General features: G+C 52.6%; 3 protein-coding genes and 1 long non-coding RNA gene across 6 annotated transcripts; 1 reads left to right on the forward strand and 3 right to left on the reverse strand.

Moving 5' to 3' along the window:
* Positions 1 to 383: 383 nt before the first annotated feature.
* On the reverse strand, positions 384 to 2,387 carry SERTAD1 (SERTA domain containing 1). 2 transcript variants are annotated; one of them, XM_020979095.2, is made up of 2 exons: positions 2,217 to 2,387; positions 384 to 1,219 (listed from the first exon to the last, which is right to left on the reverse strand). In XM_020979095.2, the coding sequence occupies exon 2, from the start codon at positions 1,213 to 1,215 to the stop codon at positions 550 to 552; it is 666 nt and encodes a 221-aa protein (XP_020834754.1). In that variant the 5' UTR covers positions 1,216 to 1,219; positions 2,217 to 2,387; the 3' UTR covers positions 384 to 549. The 2 variants fall into 2 exon arrangements, with proteins under 2 accessions (XP_020834754.1, XP_020834764.1); XM_020979105.2 differs by lacking the exon at positions 2,217 to 2,387 and adding an exon at positions 1,535 to 1,624.
* A 1,912-nt stretch (positions 2,388 to 4,299) lies between these two features.
* SERTAD3 (SERTA domain containing 3) lies at positions 4,300 to 10,183 on the reverse strand. 2 transcript variants are annotated; one of them, XM_020979118.2, is made up of 2 exons: positions 10,100 to 10,183; positions 4,300 to 5,796 (listed from the first exon to the last, which is right to left on the reverse strand). In XM_020979118.2, the coding sequence occupies exons 1-2, from the start codon at positions 10,139 to 10,141 to the stop codon at positions 5,107 to 5,109; spliced, it is 732 nt and encodes a 243-aa protein (XP_020834777.1). In that variant the 5' UTR covers positions 10,142 to 10,183; the 3' UTR covers positions 4,300 to 5,106. The 2 variants fall into 2 exon arrangements, with proteins under 2 accessions (XP_020834777.1, XP_020834786.1); XM_020979127.2 differs by lacking the exon at positions 10,100 to 10,183 and adding an exon at positions 7,950 to 8,056.
* Positions 8,468 to 11,087, forward strand: LOC144454249 (uncharacterized). The gene is made up of 2 exons (XR_013482584.1): positions 8,468 to 8,636; positions 10,780 to 11,087. It is a non-coding gene; the product is annotated as an uncharacterized LOC144454249 (long non-coding RNA).
* On the reverse strand, positions 10,150 to 14,838 carry BLVRB (biliverdin reductase B). The gene is made up of 5 exons (XM_020979141.2): positions 14,642 to 14,838; positions 12,324 to 12,488; positions 12,086 to 12,175; positions 10,843 to 10,971; positions 10,150 to 10,474 (listed from the first exon to the last, which is right to left on the reverse strand). The coding sequence occupies exons 1-5, from the start codon at positions 14,712 to 14,714 to the stop codon at positions 10,314 to 10,316; spliced, it is 618 nt and encodes a 205-aa protein (XP_020834800.1). The 5' UTR covers positions 14,715 to 14,838; the 3' UTR covers positions 10,150 to 10,313.
* Positions 14,839 to 16,801: the final 1,963 nt, after the last annotated feature.

Raw genomic sequence — 16,801 nt, forward strand, 5'->3', positions numbered from 1 at the left:
CCATCCATCCATCTCAAGAAGCCTATATTCCACTGCACTGAGGTCCCCCCCAGTTCTGAAATTGTATATTATTCTGTGTGATCTTAGAACAGAATGTCAGCACCAGGTGAGGTCTTAGGGAAATACATCTATTCCAACCCTTATACAGAAGGGAAGCTGAGGCCTAGAGAAAGTAAGAGACTTCCTCAAGTCCACACAGAGAATCAGAGACAGAGTTGAGACCTAGAGACTACGGGATCCAACCTCTTCATTTCCCAGTTGGGGAAACTGAGGCCCAGAGAGGCAAAAAAAATTCCCTAAGAATACCTGCCAAGTGTCACTAACAAGGGTCGATAATTCATTTTAAATATGGGGAAGAGGAAGAGAGACAAAGGACAGACAGCTTCATATATTAATTGTTTTCATCTTAAAAACCATCCATGCTTCCCTCCCCACAATTCCATGCCCCCCTCCCACCATCTGTAGCTGGAGGGGAGCTCCCAGCAGCCCCATGACCCCTTGTCCATTTGGGCCTCTTGGGGGCAGGCAGGGAACCATTTCCTGGTCCCCCTACAAAGTCTGTGTGCCCACAATCACATCCATGAGGTAATCTAGTTCAGACACGTCCAGCCCTGGTCCCTGTATCTTGTCCTCTGTTTCCCCAGAGTCTGTTTTAAGGTTGGGCCAGAGTTCACAGTCATACATGGAAGTGTCAATATCATCAAAAAGACCCTCCAGTCCATCCTCCAGGAGGAGCTCCAGGGACCCCAGAGGGGCTGGCCGCCCAGGATCCAGGCCTGGGTCAGGGGGACGGCTGAGGGGGGCATCTTCAGGGAAGGCTGTCTGGGTGTCACTGAGGCCCTCGATATGACTCAGGTCATCCAGGAGGGCTGAGACAGACGTGCACAGAGGGGTGTCAGGGACCACTGGGAAGGGGTCAGCAGGAGCTGGACAAGGGGGTTCTGGGGCAGAGGGCTCCAGGGCCATAGAGGACTGAATTCGCCTCAGGGTGTTGACCACCAGGACAAGGTGGCGGAGATCTGGCTCGCCCCTCCGGAGGCCATGGTGGAGTTTGAATATAGATAGGTTGAAGAGAGAGCTGGGGGGCAGGGGTGCTGGGCCAGCCCCCTCCTCAGAGCTTGGGCTGGGGGTGGCCTCCTCTAGCCACCAGTCCTGTGAGGTTAGCTCTTCCTCCTCTTCCTCCTCTCGCTTACGTTTCACACCTTTGCACAACATGGGTCTGTGGAGAAAGGGGGTATGGGGTCAGAAAATGGACTTCCCAGAGCATTCCTTTGGCACCCCTCATCCAAGGACCCTGAAAGCCCCTCTCCTGATGCCTCGGGACAAAGAATCCCAGAAAATTAGGAGTGGTGAGAGACATTCTAGTGCAGGGAGTCCTAACCTGGGGTCTGTGAACATTTAAAAAATATTTTAATAATCGTATTCCAATACTGACGAACTTTGAAATTCTGTGTGTTTTATTTCATGCACTTCAAAACATTCTTCTGGAAAGGAGTCTGAGGGCTTCACCAGACTGCTCAAAGGGCCCCCATACCAAAAAGGTTGACCCTCCACTCCATTATGATGGCCCCTGGGGCCCCTTCCAGCTCTGGGCCTCAGTTTCTTCTTTTGTACAATCCAGGGTTGACCCGGCAGGCGCTGGAGACCCCTCCTCTGCTTCCACTGAAGGGGGCCCGGGCAGCGGAGGGTCGGAGGACCGGACTTGCCCAGGGCCAAGCAGCAGTCCAGGGCAGAGCCCGGACGCTCCCGGGGGCCGATCGGGTCAGCTGGGTGGGGGGGGGAGGGTCCAGCGGCGCCAGGCCCAGCCCGCGGGCGCCCCCCGCCCAGCCCCGCTCGGCTCTCCGCCCTGCCCGGCCCTGCTCGGCTCTGGCTCGGCTCCCCGCCCGGCCCGGCCTCCGCTCCCGCTTCCGGCCCGGCCCGGCACGGCACGGCGGCGGCGGCCGCGGGGGCGGGTGAGTCACGCAGCCGGAGCCAGGGAGCCGGCGCCCCCGCGCCCCGCCCCCTTCCCCTTCCCCTTCCCCGAGGCTGGGGCGTGATTCACCCGGGGCTCGAGAAGGCGCCAGCGGCAGCGGCCCGGGCCAGGCCTGGCGCCTGGGGGACCGCGGCGAGAGCATCGGACACCGCCCGAGCATCGGACGCGCCCGGGTCGGCGATCCCCTCTCCGGCCCCCAAAGTCTGCCCCCCTTCCCCCCTTCCCCTTCGCCTCATTTACATACCCGGCTCGTTGGCTGCCAATCAGAGGGTCCGCGACGCCACCAGCAGCCAATCAGGAAGCAGCGGCGGCGACCGCATCGCTCGCTTTCTCGCTCCTCCCGCGGCTGGCCCCTGGGTCGCTAAAAGCTGCACTGGCCCCGGCGCGCGGTCGGGGGGTTGCTACTTTCCTCCGCTTCTGCCCCGCCTCTCGAAGGCTCCGCCCCTGGAGAGCGGGATTGGTTCGCTTCCGTGAGGGGGCGGGGTGAGGAGGGGAGGCGGGGCCATCCAGGGGCCGGGGCTCCAGGAGCTGGATTCCCGAGGCCAGGAGGCCCGGGACGGGGGCACTCACTGGTTGGCCGGGCGGTGTGCACTCGGTCTCAGCTGTCGCTTTCTGGGCTAGGAAGGGCGAGGGCGGGGGTCGTTTCTTGGGCTTTTGGGAAGGGCTGGATGAAGGAGCTGGAGAAACGGATTCTCCCCCACTCCCCCTCAAAAGGGACTGGGTTCTCCCCTTCCTGCTTGGGTTGACAAGACCCCCACATGCACCTGTCTAACTAGCCCCCTCCAGGGATCTCTTCCCCCCCACCCCCGGCGTTTTTGCCACAGAGACTGACCCCCCGGAATTTAGACTGAAAGTGCCTGGGGGAAATCGTCGAACCCCCTCCCCCTTCCTCACCTCCGCCCCTCCCCCGGCCACCTTAAAAAGCCTGCTGGAGCGAGTTCTGGGGGTGGGGAGGGGAAACCCTCGGGGGAGAGTCTAGGTCTCTAGGACAATCGATTTCTGACCGATTTGGTGGTCCAGTGCCCCGATGAAAAGGAAAACGCCCAGGGGCTCCGAGGACGCGAGCTTGAATTTAGGCTCGGCTTCCCGGCGGGGCAGACCTGGGTGACCTAGGCAAGTCACTTTCCTTTTCTGGGCGTCAGCAGTAAAATCAGGGCTGTACTAGGGGGTTTGCAAGGCTTTTGCAGACCCAGACTCCCAGGACCCTTCCCCCTTTTGGACCCGCGTCCTTGCTCTGAACGATGAGAGCCCTGAGCTCTTGAGGTCTTTGGGGCTCTGCCATTGGGCGATTCCAAGCAGCTGAGCCGAGCCCTGTCCGTCCTTAACTTCTTGGCAGCTGGGGAACAGATGAGAGAGGCCCAGACAGAGGGGAACTGCGGGGACGGGTGGGGGGAAGGAGAGGAAGGCCTGCCCTAGGCGCAGAAACGAAAGTGACAAGGAGCCAGCCCGACCCGAGGCTCTGAAGCTGGGGCACCTCGGGGACTTTGGCTTTATTAGGGGGAGAAAACAGAGTTTTGGGGCCAGGAAGGGACCCAGCCAGTCTTCTCAGGAGTTCATCCAGAGGTGTTCAAACTGTGTACACACACACACACACACACACACACACACACACACACACACACACACACACACACACACACACCCCTACCCCCCCGAATTCTCGAGAAGGGAGCCATGATCTTCCCACTGCTGAGCAAACTCCCCTCAGCAGACCCTGCTTGGAGGGTGGGTAGAGCTCTGCCAGTCTTTTACCTCACTTTTTTGGGAGGAGGGGTGTAGAGTTAGAAGAAAGGACAAGAAAATCAGAGCCTGTCACAACCCTTCCACAAAGCCCCTTTTCCCCAGGAGAGGAAACGGTTCCAGGACCCTTTTCCATTCTTAAAAATTGAGGAGACACTCCCCCTCCCACTCCCAAGAGCTTTTGTTTGTTGAATATCAATCTCTTACCATGTTAGAAATTAAAACATCTTAGTATTATTATGAAAATAGTTTTGAACATTGCAGACCTCCAGAAAGGGTCTCAGGGGCTCCTCAGGGATCCACTCTTTGAGAAATGCTGATTGAAGGTAATCTCTTCCTCAACCAGGCCTAAATTTCCCCCTCTCTAAGATAGAGGGGCCGGACAAGATGATGTCTAAGGCTCTTCCTAACTCCAACCTTCCAAGACTAAGTCTAAACTGACCCTCCCACCCAGGAGTAGCCCTAAAGGCAGGGAGGGCCTGGTGGAGAAAGGAGAAACACCTGACCTCTGGCCCTATATGGTAGGCCACCTGTTCCTACCCACCAGAGGTCTCCAGGGCCAAAAGCATGATGGGAAGAAGAAGGGATTAAAGGGGTATTATGGAATTTGAAAGTTTTATTCACAAAAAAAAACAGGTGAAATAGGCCTTTTTAAAATAGAAAAAAAAAAGCATGATGATGGATAAAGATTCCTTTATCCTTATTGCACTTCATCAAGGCCACATTTGGATCGGGAAGGGGGTGAACAAGGACAAAGGAGGGGGGTTCACAGTTATGGCCAGGCACTGAGGTGGGGAGGGAGAAGATGATGTGACTTCGTACTGTTTCCATACCTGTCAACCTTGGGAGTTGGTGGGGGGGGAGGTTGATCTGGAGACCCTCCTCCTGGCAACCTGGACTTTGTCTCCCCAGAGCCCAGGACTCCTGGCCTTCAGCCCTGCCCTGCCCCCTTCTTTCCCCAGGCAGTTACTCAACCCCCAGGCCAGCTTCTTCCTCTGATCTGAAGCCAAATCAGGGGGAAAACCAGGGACCACCTGGGGACCAGGCTCACAGGAGACACAAAAGACTAACTGGAATGGGAACAGCAGCCCCAGAGTGCTGGGCCCCAGCACACCTGGGGCCAGTCAGGGCGATAGGGTGGAGAGGAGGAGGGATTTGGTGACAAGAGCTCCGGCTGTGGGAGCAGAATCCCATTAAGCTATCAGGAAAGAGAGATATATTCTGTGGTTCTGCCATCAGCAGGCACTGACACCAGGACAGAAGATCTGAAGAGATGAGGCTTTCCCATGTCACTAGGAAGCTTCACCCCAACTTCCTGAGATATGAAATCTTTGGAGACTACTTTCTTTAACTCTCCAGAGGTAAGCAAGTATCTGCACCCCCCCCACCCAGTCTTATGATCCCTTGATGATTTCCAAGATTTGGTCCAGTTCAGTCCAGTCCCATTCAGCCCTAGGCTGCTCTAGGGAGCAGACTGCCCCATAAGAGGAAGCAAGGGCAGAAGGCGAAGGCCAAGGATCTCTTTCCACATCTGAGGTGTCAATGTCAGGGAAGAAGTCATCAGGAACCAGGTCTCCAAGGTACCTGTTGCTCATGGTCTCAAAACTGCCCAGGGTAGGCTCCTCAACTCTGACAGATGGGCAAACCGAAGCCCCAAGAGGGGGAGGTATTTGCCTGCAGTCACTGGACACATCAGGGGCAGAGGCAGGGCTCCAACTCGGATCTGGGGGCTCATCCTGTGTGGCTCTTAAACCCAGGATCACTTCCAGCTCTCTGAGGAAGTTGTTGGCTGACTGGGCAGTCAGGGGTAAAAGCAGCTCCAATCTGGGTTCCTGAGGTGGGGCTGGGGTCCTCTCCAAGTGCATCTTTTCCTTGATGTAGTTCAGGGTGTTTGTAATGAGCACTTGCCTCAGGAGACTCTGTGGGCGGAGCTGGAATTTGTCCATTGAAAGTCGAAGTAGGGTCTGGCCTAAGTTGGACCTGGAGGAGGGTGCCTGCTCCTGGGACTCCTTCTTAGCCTCCACCTCTAGTGGACCTCTGTGGTCATCTGGGTGCTTTCGCTTCACGCCGGCCACCACTGGCCCCTGATGGCAGAGGGGACAGGAGTTAGAAGGCCCTGCTTGTACCCTGCAGGGCCCCTACTGCAAAGGGTCCCCAGAGAGCCCTGGACTAGTATTTGCCACTGACTCGATATGGGGTCTCAGCTAAGACTCTTACCAACTCAGAGTCCCCCTTTTGTCCCTCTACAAAAACCAGAGATTCAGTAAGGGCCCTCTTCTGAATATTGGGAGAATGGACTGGACTTGGTAAGGAAAGCATGATCTATTAGCTTAGAGATTGTTTTATCCTCAAAAACGAATTTGGGAAATGCAGAGGATTTTGGTTTTATATTATTACACTATGAGAAGCAGGCTGCAACAATGGGTAGAGAAAGCTGGCTTCAAAACCCAAAAGTCCTGGGTTCGAATCGTATCTCAGATAGTACCTATGGTGGGACCCTGGGTAAGTCACTTAACTTTTTAATGCTCTTGGCAACTCTCAGACTATAAATTGCTGAGGAGGTGCTGACCTGCAATGGGTAGAGGGAGTAGTCTCACTTAGGATCATAAATTGAGACCTGGAAGAAACAAGGAGACTGGAAGCCACCCAGTCTAAACACTGTCCATTTTACAAATGAAATTTATGTTCAATAATTTGCCCACAGGGAAGTCCCTGATTTGAACTCCGGTCTCTCTGACATCCAGTTCAGCATGATACCCACTGGGTCTTCTAGGAGTTCCTTTTACCAATAAGATCTAAGGCCCTTATCCTTTTAATATCTCAGTGATCAGACTCCTTCCCCCCCCCCTTGGATCTCCGTTTAAATATCCACTCTGTCACTAAAGTAGACCTTTCTGGGGCTCAGTCTCCTCATTTCTAAAATGATTTTTAAAGTCCCTTCTAGGTCCTATGACTGACATTCCAGGACTTTGATCGTCCGGGGGTCACTTTGTAATAAGGTCCCCCAAAGGGGGAAACTGAGGGACAGAGAGAGGGAAGTCTTTCACTGACAATTCAAGACTAGAAACCAGTTCCTAGCTTATTTTCACAGGACTAGCAAAGGACTCCTACTTGCCCCAGGGGTGCCCCACCCTCGGGGCTAAGCACCTACTGGAGTGTACTACCTGGCCCCTCCCCTCCTTTCTTAGAAATGTTCAGACAACGCCCATTTTGGCCTATCCTCCAATCAGAGTGCCTCATCTTCTCCAAGCCAAGCCCAGGGAGGCGCGGCCCCTTTCCTTTCCCAGAGGCTATTGGAGAATGGAGAGCGGGTTCTATTTCTGGGGAGGGAGAATGGAACCATTCAGGTGGTGGACTACAACTCCCAGAAGGCCACTCCATATTCAGACTAATGGGGCCCTTGGCTGTTCCGCCCCTCTCTAAACTGTTTTTAAGAAGAAGGGAAAAAAACCCCACCACATTTACTCAAAAAATGTAGCAGGAGCTCCTCCCCAATCCCCGAAATTTCCCAGTCACCCACCCCCACTCCAGACTACTGCTATACAGAAATTCCGATGTTCTTTTGGGTGACGACTGGAGAGCTTAAGCAGAGACACGAGCACCTAGGTTCTTAAGACACGGGGGTAGAAGAAAGGGGCCCCTTCACTTCCTCCTCTCCACCAGATAAGGCCACTTCTGACTCTGACCTCCCAGGGCTCTAAGACCTGGTTTGATTCTCCCAGATCGCCAGCGGTCTCCCTGCTTCTTCCTGGCAGTTCTAGTCTGGTCTATAACAACACACACGTTTGAATAACGCCCTAAATTTCGCAGTATAAGAACCATTATCTCCATTTCACAGGCGGGAAAACTGCGACGCAAATGTTAAGATACTTGTTCATAGGCACACAGCTAGTTAAGTATTGGAGGAAAGACTGGAATTTGAACCTCAATCCCAATCTCACTACTGCTCGCTCCCCTTTAAAAAGACTTGTTATACACAGTTTTACTCATCGGCTGCCAAAGCCAGACCTCCACATCTCCCAAAGTTTGAACTTAAGTTACTACCACCACCGACTCTCCGCTCCCCGCCCCCTTCTGACTCTGATCTCCCACGGCCGTAAGACCTGATCTCTCAGATCTCCAGCCTTCTTTCCAACCCCTCCAGTCCCCGAAGTTTTCCTGCCTCCTCCTGGCAGCTCTGGTCCACGGGGACTCCTAGCCTCCTTCTCCTCCCCCATCCACCCCGACTCCAGCTCACCGATCCGGGCTCCATGGCTCCGGACTGGAGGCGGGGCAGGGGCCTGGAGCCTGTGTTTGTCACACCCAGGCAGCCCAGCCAACAGAGCGGCCGCTCACAGAGACTGGTTAAAACCTCACCCGCGCCACGCGCTGATTGGCTGAGTGAGGTTACCTTTCCGACCACAGGTGATACTACTCTCCACTCATTCCTCCTTTTCCCCACCCGCGCTCCGGGCCACTTAAAGACCTGAGTCGCGTGACTGCCAAACTAACTAGCCTCCCAATCCAGCCTCCCGGGGTCAGTGCGGGCCCCTCCTGTAGGTGCCATCTAAAAGCCTACAGGGAGGAGGTGAGGTAGGGAGGAGAATAGAGTTATTTTCCCTTGGCCTGGCTGAAAAGGGACCCCGCCCGACCCCGCCTACTCGAACTTGGCAGTGTCTACAACGCAGGCGTAAAGAGGCATGTAATGCAGCTGTCCAAAGCTTTTCCCGCAGCCAATCAGACCGGCCAGAGGCGGGGGAGGAGGAGGAAGCGTGGGGTCGCCATGGCGACCAGGATCCTGCCTTCTCGGACTCCCCGAGGCCCCGCCCTGGAGGCACGAGAGGTTGGGGAAGGGACTAGATCTGTTCCAGGCGCGGCTCCCTGCTCTCTCGCTCGCTGGATCGCTCGCACGCACACCGCACACGTGTACGCACATCCCAAACGTGTAAGCACACGTGCACGCACACTTACAGCCAGGTACCCGAGGGAATGGAGACTTATAAAGAGATAGAGACAGATGGAAGGAGAGACAGATTGGAGAGGGGAGACAGACAGGAGTTGAAACAGAGAAGGCGAGATGGGAAAGGAGAGACAGAAAGGGACATAGACGAGAGTAGAGAGGAGGGAGGAAAGGAGAGATAAACAGACATGGAGAGATAAAGGGAACAGCAAGTAAAGTCATAGGCCAGGAAGTCAACACAGGGAAGGAGAGAGAGACATTGACAAGGAGAGACAGAGGGAAAGAGCTATAGATCCCAGCAAGTGGAAATGATATAGACCAGGTTATCAGAACAGGGAGAGAGAGAGAAAGATAGATACAGAGACACAGAGAGGAGATGGGGGGCGGGGAGGGGAGAGAGAGACCAGCCGACCTACCGACCAAGGGAAGTGATATGGACCAGTAAGTAAAAACAGAGAAGGAGAGATAGGAGACAAAAGACAAAGTAAGAAGCAGAGAGACAGAGAGAGGAAAGACAAGTGACTTGAAAAGGAAGGAAAGCCAGTGAGATGGAGAGACAAGCATAGGGAAGGAGCCAGATGTAAGGGAAGGAGAAAGTTATTCTGTTCCCCGCCCCTCCCCCCCCTTGCAGATGTATCCCCAAAGTATTAATGAGGTGTTAAACTGACTGTCAAGAAAACTACTCTTTTCAGATTGAGTCCAGAAAAGAACAATGGGGTTTGACCAGAATACAAACTAGCCAGCCTCGGGGGGACGTTAAAAAGCGAAACCCTAAGGAGTTTAAAGTGTTGCAGACTCCGGAGTTGAGGCTTGAGACCCCTACTGGGGGGCAGTAAGTGGTTTCCCTTTCTCGGTTCCATCAGCCACATCTCTCCCCTGGACCTGCCAGGAGGGAGACCTCCATCGAGCAGAGAGTTCCTTGGCTCCACAGAATTTGAGGCACTTTTGAGGGCCCAGAAACCACACATTCCAAGCAGAGGTGGGTACAGAGAAACCGTTCCTTATGGAAACAAAGCAGCTCAAAGGCCCTGGCCCTGGCAACAGAAGAGGATCACAGCCTAGGAGTTTGGGACGTGAGGACTCCCATGCCTTTCAGGATTAGGAGGTGTGTGTTGTCTGCCACACGGACAATCTTGCAGACCGAAATTTGAGCTTACTCTTCCCATACACTGTATATGTATTTGTGGGAGAGTGAACCCCAATGTTATATACTTGTTCTTACCACCCTATCTTCATCAATACCTTTTAAACAGGCTAATTAAGCCTACAAATGGTTACTGGGGGTTTGTGAGTAACCTGAGGTAGCAGCTGCCCCTCTGAAAACCCAACCCCGCAGAGTAAGTGTTAGAAATAAACCAGAGAGGTGCTATGTGGACAAAGAGGGAGGGAAAGAGACAGAAGAGACAGAAGAAGGAAGGAGACAGAGACAGAGACAGAGACATACGTACACACAGAGAAGGAAGGTAGGGCAGTCCAGGAGGCTGGATCATTCAGCGGCTGGTACTACACGATCTTTTATTATTCTGTTTGCTGCTTTCCTCTCCTGGCCCCACTCAGCAATGAGCCGTCCCTGCTTCCAAGGGACAGGACCAAGCGCTGCTCCTTGTCACCCATGGTCCAGCCAGCTGGGGGCTGGGCTTACAGTTTGGATGCCACATTCTCCTAGCTGTACTGATGGGAAGGGTAGATACTATGCCCATCGTACTCGGTTGTGGTGAGGCATCGAAGCATGAGGTGTCCCAGGTCATGTTTGGAGATCACTCTGAAGGGACCCCGTCCGTCCACAGTCACATTGTAGGCCCCTGTCAGTGGCTGGTCCCCGGCTGCAGTGGGGAAGAGGAAGAGAAAGCATCTTGAGCTCAACTTTCCCTTTCTGTCTTGTCCTGGCTAGAAAGGGGGATGGATGTTCCCTGGGGTCTGAATGAAAGCATCTCCTGGAGACCAGAGCTTAAGTTCATAGACTCAGGATCAGCTCAATCTCACTTTACAGTTGGGGAAACTAAAGCCTCAAAGTCACACAGCTGACTCAGGGCAGAGCCAGGGCATGAACCAACCACAGAATCCCTGAGTTGGAAGGGACCTCAGAGGTCAGCGGATGAGTTGAAGAACTTTTTTTTTTTCATCCCAGGGACATCCTTAAGTAGGTATGAACAAGGAAGAGCCCAGGGCCCACCCTCTGAAAACCACAAACCAATGTGCGGGGGCATCACAGCCACATAGTGCAGACCCGACTCCAACAGCAATTTATGCATCCGGATGTGGTCATCGGTCACTGCCTGCAGCCGGGCAGGGACCTGAGCTGGGTCCCACAGGAGAAAAGCTGCAGAGAGAGCAAGAAGGGGACAGCGTTACAGAATGGAGTAGGCAACCCTGGCCCAATACCCTGCGAAGTGGCCATACATCGTCTATTAAAGACTTCTGGTGACGGGGAACTCATTCCCTCTTGAGACAGCGCATTTCATTTCTGGATAGCTCTCCTCATTAGGAAGTCTCTCTCCTTGCCTCCCCATTAGTGAATCTCTCTCTCTCTCTCTCTCTCTCTCTCTCTCTCTCTCTCTCTCTCTCTCTCTCTCTCTCTCTCTCTCTCTCTCTCTTTGCAGTTTTTAATTTTAATATAAGAAGACTTTGTTATCTTAACACCTAAATAATTTAGCTCAAGTTTGTGTTCCGTCTCAATAGGTTACATGTAAATTTAGATAGAATTTTGATGAGGGTGTGTCGTATCCACTAAAGCGAAACACAATCCTTCCACACTTTCTCATACTGTCTGGGTTTTGTCCGTGTCTTCATTAGGAAATTTTTGCTTGTTCGTTTGCTCTGACGTTGAGTAGGCATCTGCCTCTCTGAAGCTTTTCCTACCTGATGCTCCTAATTTTCCCCTCTAGGGGCAAACAGAATAAGTCTAATCCCTCTTTCACAAAATAATAATACTAATTATAGCTGACATTTTTATGTAACTCTATGTGCCAGGCACTGTGCTAAGCACTTTACAAAAATGATCTCATTTGATCCTCATGACAACCCTGGGATGTCAGTACTATTATCTTCATTTTACAGGTGCGGATACTGAGGCAAACAGGTTAATCGGCTTGCCCAAGGTCACACAACTAGGAAGTGTCTGAAGTCTTCCTGACTCTAGGCCTAGCCAATCCTGGAAGATAGTTCCATGTCCTAAGTCTTCTATTTCAGCTAAATAGCCCCAGTTCAGTCACCTGGCATCATCTTCGGACTGCTCTCCAAATTGGCTGCTTTCCTGTGGCCTGCCTCAGCCCAGGTTTGAGGAGGCCACTCATGACCTTTCTCAGATCCCCCACCTTTTCCAATCCTTCCCCCACCCCTCAGTCTTCCCTGTGCTAGCTAGGGTCCCAGGCTGGACCAGGTTTCCAGACTGGGGTTAATGCCCAGGTAAGGCTCAAGGTCCCCACTCCACCCACCCGAGGTGCAGGCCACGACCTTGTCCACGCCATGAGCTTTCATGGCAGCCACAATGTTCCGGGTGCCCTCTGACATCACGGTGGTGGGACCTTCGAGGGGAGGATAGAGAGTGACGGTCACTGGCTGGAGGGGGTGGAGGCAGTGGGAGCGGTGGAGGTGGTGGAGGTGGTGGGGGTGGTTGTGGCTGAGGGGGCCGGGGCACTGGGACAGGCCTGGGACACAGGGGAAGTTCAGTACTCAGGTCACTGCCGGTGCCCAGCAATATAATGACAGCATCCTGCCCTGCCACGGTCTCATTCACGTTAGCTGCATTCAGGACATCACCCACCACAACCCGGGCTGGCTGGGGACCATCAGAGGGTAGCTTGGAGGCATCCCTCACCAGCACTGTCACTTGGTAACCTAGAGATGGAAGAGAGACAACAGGAGAAATGGAGAAGTCAGATGTTGTCTAGGGACTAGGAATCTGGGACTCTCTGCATCTAAGGATGGTCCAATACCAACCAATCAACTTGAATTTATTAATCACATACTCTATGTCAGGCACTGTGCTAAGGATACAAAGACAGGTAAAAGAAAAGGCTTGCTCTCAGGGAGTTCGAAGTCTAATGGGGTCCCTAATGGAGAAGATGACATGCAAACAATGATGTACAAATGAGATAATAGGATGAATCAGGAATGGTCTCAGAAGAAAGGCACTCTGATTAAGGAGGCCTGGGAAAGGCTTCATGCAGAATTTTAGCACTCCAGAACGTGAGTGGCAAGGTTTGTATGGTGGAAATGAGCCCTAGATTTGGAGTCAGAGCCCCTGGGTTCAGATGCTACCTCTGACACCTTTACCACTAAGGTGTCCTTGGGCAAGTCACTTAACCTGTTTGCCTCAATTTCCTTATCTGTAAAATGAAGGGGTTAGACTGGATAGTTTCTGAGGTCCCTTCCAGGTCAGATCCTAATTCCTGGGGGAGGTAAATAATGCAAATAGGAGGCAGAAGGCAAGGGTTTGAACTGAACGCCACCAATCCAGAATTCTCTCCCTTGGCACCTACACCAAGTAGGCTTTCATCACAGCTGCCCTGTGAGCGAGGCAAGACAGGTATTACTATCCACATTTTACAGAGGAGGCGACTGAGGCTCATTGACTTGTCTGAGGGTTGTAGGATGAGCATATGTCAGAGCTCCAGCTCCAAGACGCCAGGCTCCCCCTACAACAGAGGTTGTTTGGGTCTGTCCTTATTATAGAGATTTGTGAAACGAAGGTTTGGGGACATCAAGGTGTCCAGCCTGCCACAGCTGCTTGTGTGCCCTCCCAGGGTGTAATCCCAGTGGTGAACAGCAGGGAGGAGGGAAGCTGGGGGCAGGAGGAAGTGGGAGAGGAATGACTCAGCAACTCCCAACTTCCTTACCTCCCCACACTGCTCCCCCTACTACTGATATCCTAGTCAGCAAGAATATCTCCTCTTTCTTTCTGTCCCTTCTCCCTATCACATGTTACCAAAGGGGATCCTTGCACACTTGGAGGTGAGAGGGGTGATTCTCTGAGCTGGAGTATTGGTTGGGGAGTGAGGAAGGATGCCAGAGGCACCCCCACCCACCCTTGTGGGGCCCTCAGATACCCTGTTATCTATCTCACCATCTGAGGCAGCTAATGCCTCACCATGCTGCTAGGTAGTCTATCTGCGGGGCCCAGACCAGCAGGGAGCTGATGTCGTTAGCAAGGTCCCCTCCCAGTCCTCCCCAAAAGAAGCCTTTACTCCCCTTCCAGGTCCAGCCTCTCCTAGTGGTCCTGGGTTGTCCCATTCCAGAGGCTGACCTTACAAAATTAATATGACCCATGCTGGAGACAGTGTTAGGGCACCCATGGTGACTTCTGCTTATACTCCTCCCACCAGAAAACCAAGTGTTCCCTATGACCCAGCCTTGTTTCTGAGCCCTACCCCCACATGCCCCACAAAGATCCCTGGGCCCTAAAGACTCCCCTGGGCTCTGGCTCCATACCCATGTCTCCCATAGTCCTATCCCTATGCCTCATTCCCATTTCTCCACCAGAGCCCCCCAGTCCCACTTCTCAGTCCCCTGTGCCCCAGAGTCTCCTGTGCGCTATCCTGTGCCTTATTTCCAGGTTCCCTCAGAACCCCATGCCCCGTCCCCGTGCTTGTGCCTGTTTTCCATGTGTCCTCCAAACTCCTTATACCTCATTCATTCTCTTCCTCAGAATCCCCTTTGCCCTGTCCCCATCCCCCTAACTTAAATTCAGTTCACTCGCATATCATTGCATCACCTCCCTGGTGTCATGGTCCTCTTGGAGAATGAAGAACAAACAACAATCCCCTCCCCCCCCCACCGCCCAGCCTTCTGTACTTTTCCCCTGTGCTAAAACTTCATACACCTCAACTCTCCCCCTCTGTGTGCCCTCTCCCTGTGCCTCCTCTCCATGCCCCCCACCCCTGCGCTGGTCTCCTATTTTCCTTTAACCTCTCAGAGCCCCACAGCCCTTCTCTGCATCTCCACAGAGTCCTCTATGCTATCCCCCAGGTCCCAGGGCCCTTGCCCCATGCCTGCTTGCACAGCCTGAGCCAGGGTGGCCAGCCCAGTCCTGCCGGTGGCTCCAAAAATCGCGATCTTCTTCATGTTCGTGCTGCCGGGGGCCGGCGATCCTGTCTCGGGGAACAGAAACCACAGAGAATTCCGCGCCTCGCTGCGATAGACCCGGATCTAAAGCCCCGAACTGTGGTCGCCTGGCCCCCAGTCTTAGCCAGACCCCACCCCCCGGGGAGGCGGGCCAACGAGGAGACCCGCCTCTGGACACGCCCCCCTCCTTCCAGCCCGCCCACATCTGGGCTGGCCCGCGGTCCTCCTTAGCTCTAGGATTTTAATTTAAAGGTCCCTATGGTAGACACAACCCTCTCTTTTGTTTGTGTCTGGCGAAAGCACAGACCTGGTAGATCACTCAGAGAAGTCCTCTACACCTTCATTTTACAGGTGAAAACTGAGGCAAAGAAATGGCTTCATTTTAATGTAAGCCAATTCAGTTCAGCCAGAGTGCGTGCAAGGAACTGAGAATATGACAGAAACAACAGTCCTGGCCTTCAAAGAGCTTTTTCTCGGTCAAAGTCCAAGACAAAATAGTTAGGAATGTATGTATTGTCCTCAATCTCTCTCCTCTCCAGTCCATGCTTCCAAAGAGATATTCCGAAAGCAATAAGTCTGGCTTTGCTACTCCCCTGCTCAATAATTTCCAGTGGCTCCCTCTTGCCTCTAGAATCAAATGCAAAATTCTCTGTTTGGCTTTTAAAGCTCGTCCCAACTTGACTCCAACCTACCTTACACATTACTCTCCTTCCCCCTCTCTAGAGTCCAGTAGAATGTAAGCTCTTGACATCAGGACTCTTTATTCCTAGTAACTAGCACAGTGCCTGTCACATATGAGGTCTTTGGTAAATACTCTTTGTATTGGCTTGGTTTGGAACTGATTGGATATAGGGGTGGGGGATGGGGAGGGAGAGGAAAGAATCGAGGACGACCTAAAGGTTTTGAACCTAGGTGACAAGAAGGGGCAAGTTTGTTGGAGGGACATATTTAGATAGAAAGAGATGCATTCTCTTCAGATACTATAAGGCTTGAGGGATGTCCACATGGAGCTGTCCAGCAGATAATGGTATTGTGGAGTTTAGGAGAGAGATTAGGGTTGGATATTGAGGTTTGCGAATCATATGTGTAGAGATGATCATTGAACCCATGGGACTGAGTGAGATCACTCAGAAAGAGCATGGGGGAAGGGGGGAGAATCAGGCCCAGGACATAACCTTGGGGAATTCCCAAAGCTAAAGATGGATGAAAATCAAGCAGAGGAGACTAAGAGGTCTGACAAGTAGGAAGAAAACCAGGAGAGGGCAGTGTCGGGAAAGTCAAAGAAAGAGTATCCTGAATGAAGTGAATGGTTGATGGTGTTATAAGCTGCAGAGAGGTCAAGAGGGATAAGGCCTGGGAAAAAGCCCTTGCAATCAGTCATTCCAAGTTCGTTGGTAACCTTAGAAAGAGTAGTTTCAGTTGAGTGAGAAGATTTAAAGTCAAATTGCAAAGGGCTGAGAAATGAGGAGATGGCGAGGAAATGGAAGGATGATGTTTTTACTAAGCTATGAAAAGAAAAGAGATACAGCACAATAGCTTGAGGGGAAGGCAGAGTAAAAGATGGAAAGTCTTGGGCATGTTTGTAGGTGATGGGGAGGAGAAGTGAGAGGGGCAACGGAGCAAAGCTCCCACACATGGGAGGGGTAGGAATTAAGGGCACATGTAGAGATACTTGCTTAGGCTAGGAGGACTACCTCTTTCTCACAGACTGGAGCAAGAGAAGGGAGACTGTGGGGTTGTGAGGAAGGATTTTGAGGTATAGAATAAGGAAGAAAAGAGCTCTCATGGTGAATGACCTTGATTTTCTTAGTAGAGGTGAGACTCAGCTCAGGGTAGAAGAGTGAGAAGAGAAGAGTTTGAAGACAGAAAACTATTGGGAATGCAATTTTTTAAAAAAAGTCAGTGAGAGACTAAAAGAGTTATGAATGGCAGGGATGGTCCAGTCCTGATCAGACATCATAAGGGTTTCCAGCCAGCATAGTTGAGTGACTTTCTCCAGCAGTATATAGCATATGAGGAGTGGAAGAGGGGGATAGAAGGGGTGATATAAATTTGTGGTTCAGTACAGCATGACAAAAGTGGTTGTA

This window comes from Phascolarctos cinereus, unplaced genomic scaffold (genome assembly GCF_003287225.1).
Source record: "Phascolarctos cinereus isolate Bilbo 61053 unplaced genomic scaffold, phaCin_HiC Scaffold_726;HRSCAF=1367, whole genome shotgun sequence".
In the NCBI taxonomy this organism is placed as follows: Eukaryota; Metazoa; Chordata; class Mammalia; order Diprotodontia; family Phascolarctidae; genus Phascolarctos; species Phascolarctos cinereus.

What these genes read in the sequence shown, in the direction of transcription:
- SERTAD1 (XM_020979095.2), bottom strand. Translation starts at nt 1,215, where the DNA reads ATGTTGTGCAAAGGTGTGAAACGTAAGCGAGAGGAGGAAGAGGAGGAA.
- SERTAD3 (XM_020979118.2), bottom strand. Translation starts at nt 10,141, where the DNA reads ATGATCCAGCCTCCTGGACTGCCCTACCTTCCTTCTCTGTGT. An exon ending in CCTACCTTCCTTCTCTGTGT is followed by an intron (nt 5,797 to 10,099) that starts GTACGTATGTCT and finishes CTCTGCCATCAG; the next exon opens with GGGCCAGTGGTGGCCGGCGT.
- BLVRB (XM_020979141.2), bottom strand. Translation starts at nt 14,714, where the DNA reads ATGAAGAAGATCGCGATTTTTGGAGCCACCGGCAGGACTGGGCTGGCC. An exon ending in GGTCGTGGCCTGCACCTCGG is followed by an intron (nt 10,972 to 12,085) that starts GTGGGTGGAGTG and finishes CTCTCTCTGCAG; the next exon opens with CTTTTCTCCTGTGGGACCCA. An exon ending in TGTGATGCCCCCGCACATTG is followed by an intron (nt 10,475 to 10,842) that starts GTTTGTGGTTTT and finishes TCCCCACTGCAG; the next exon opens with CCGGGGACCAGCCACTGACA.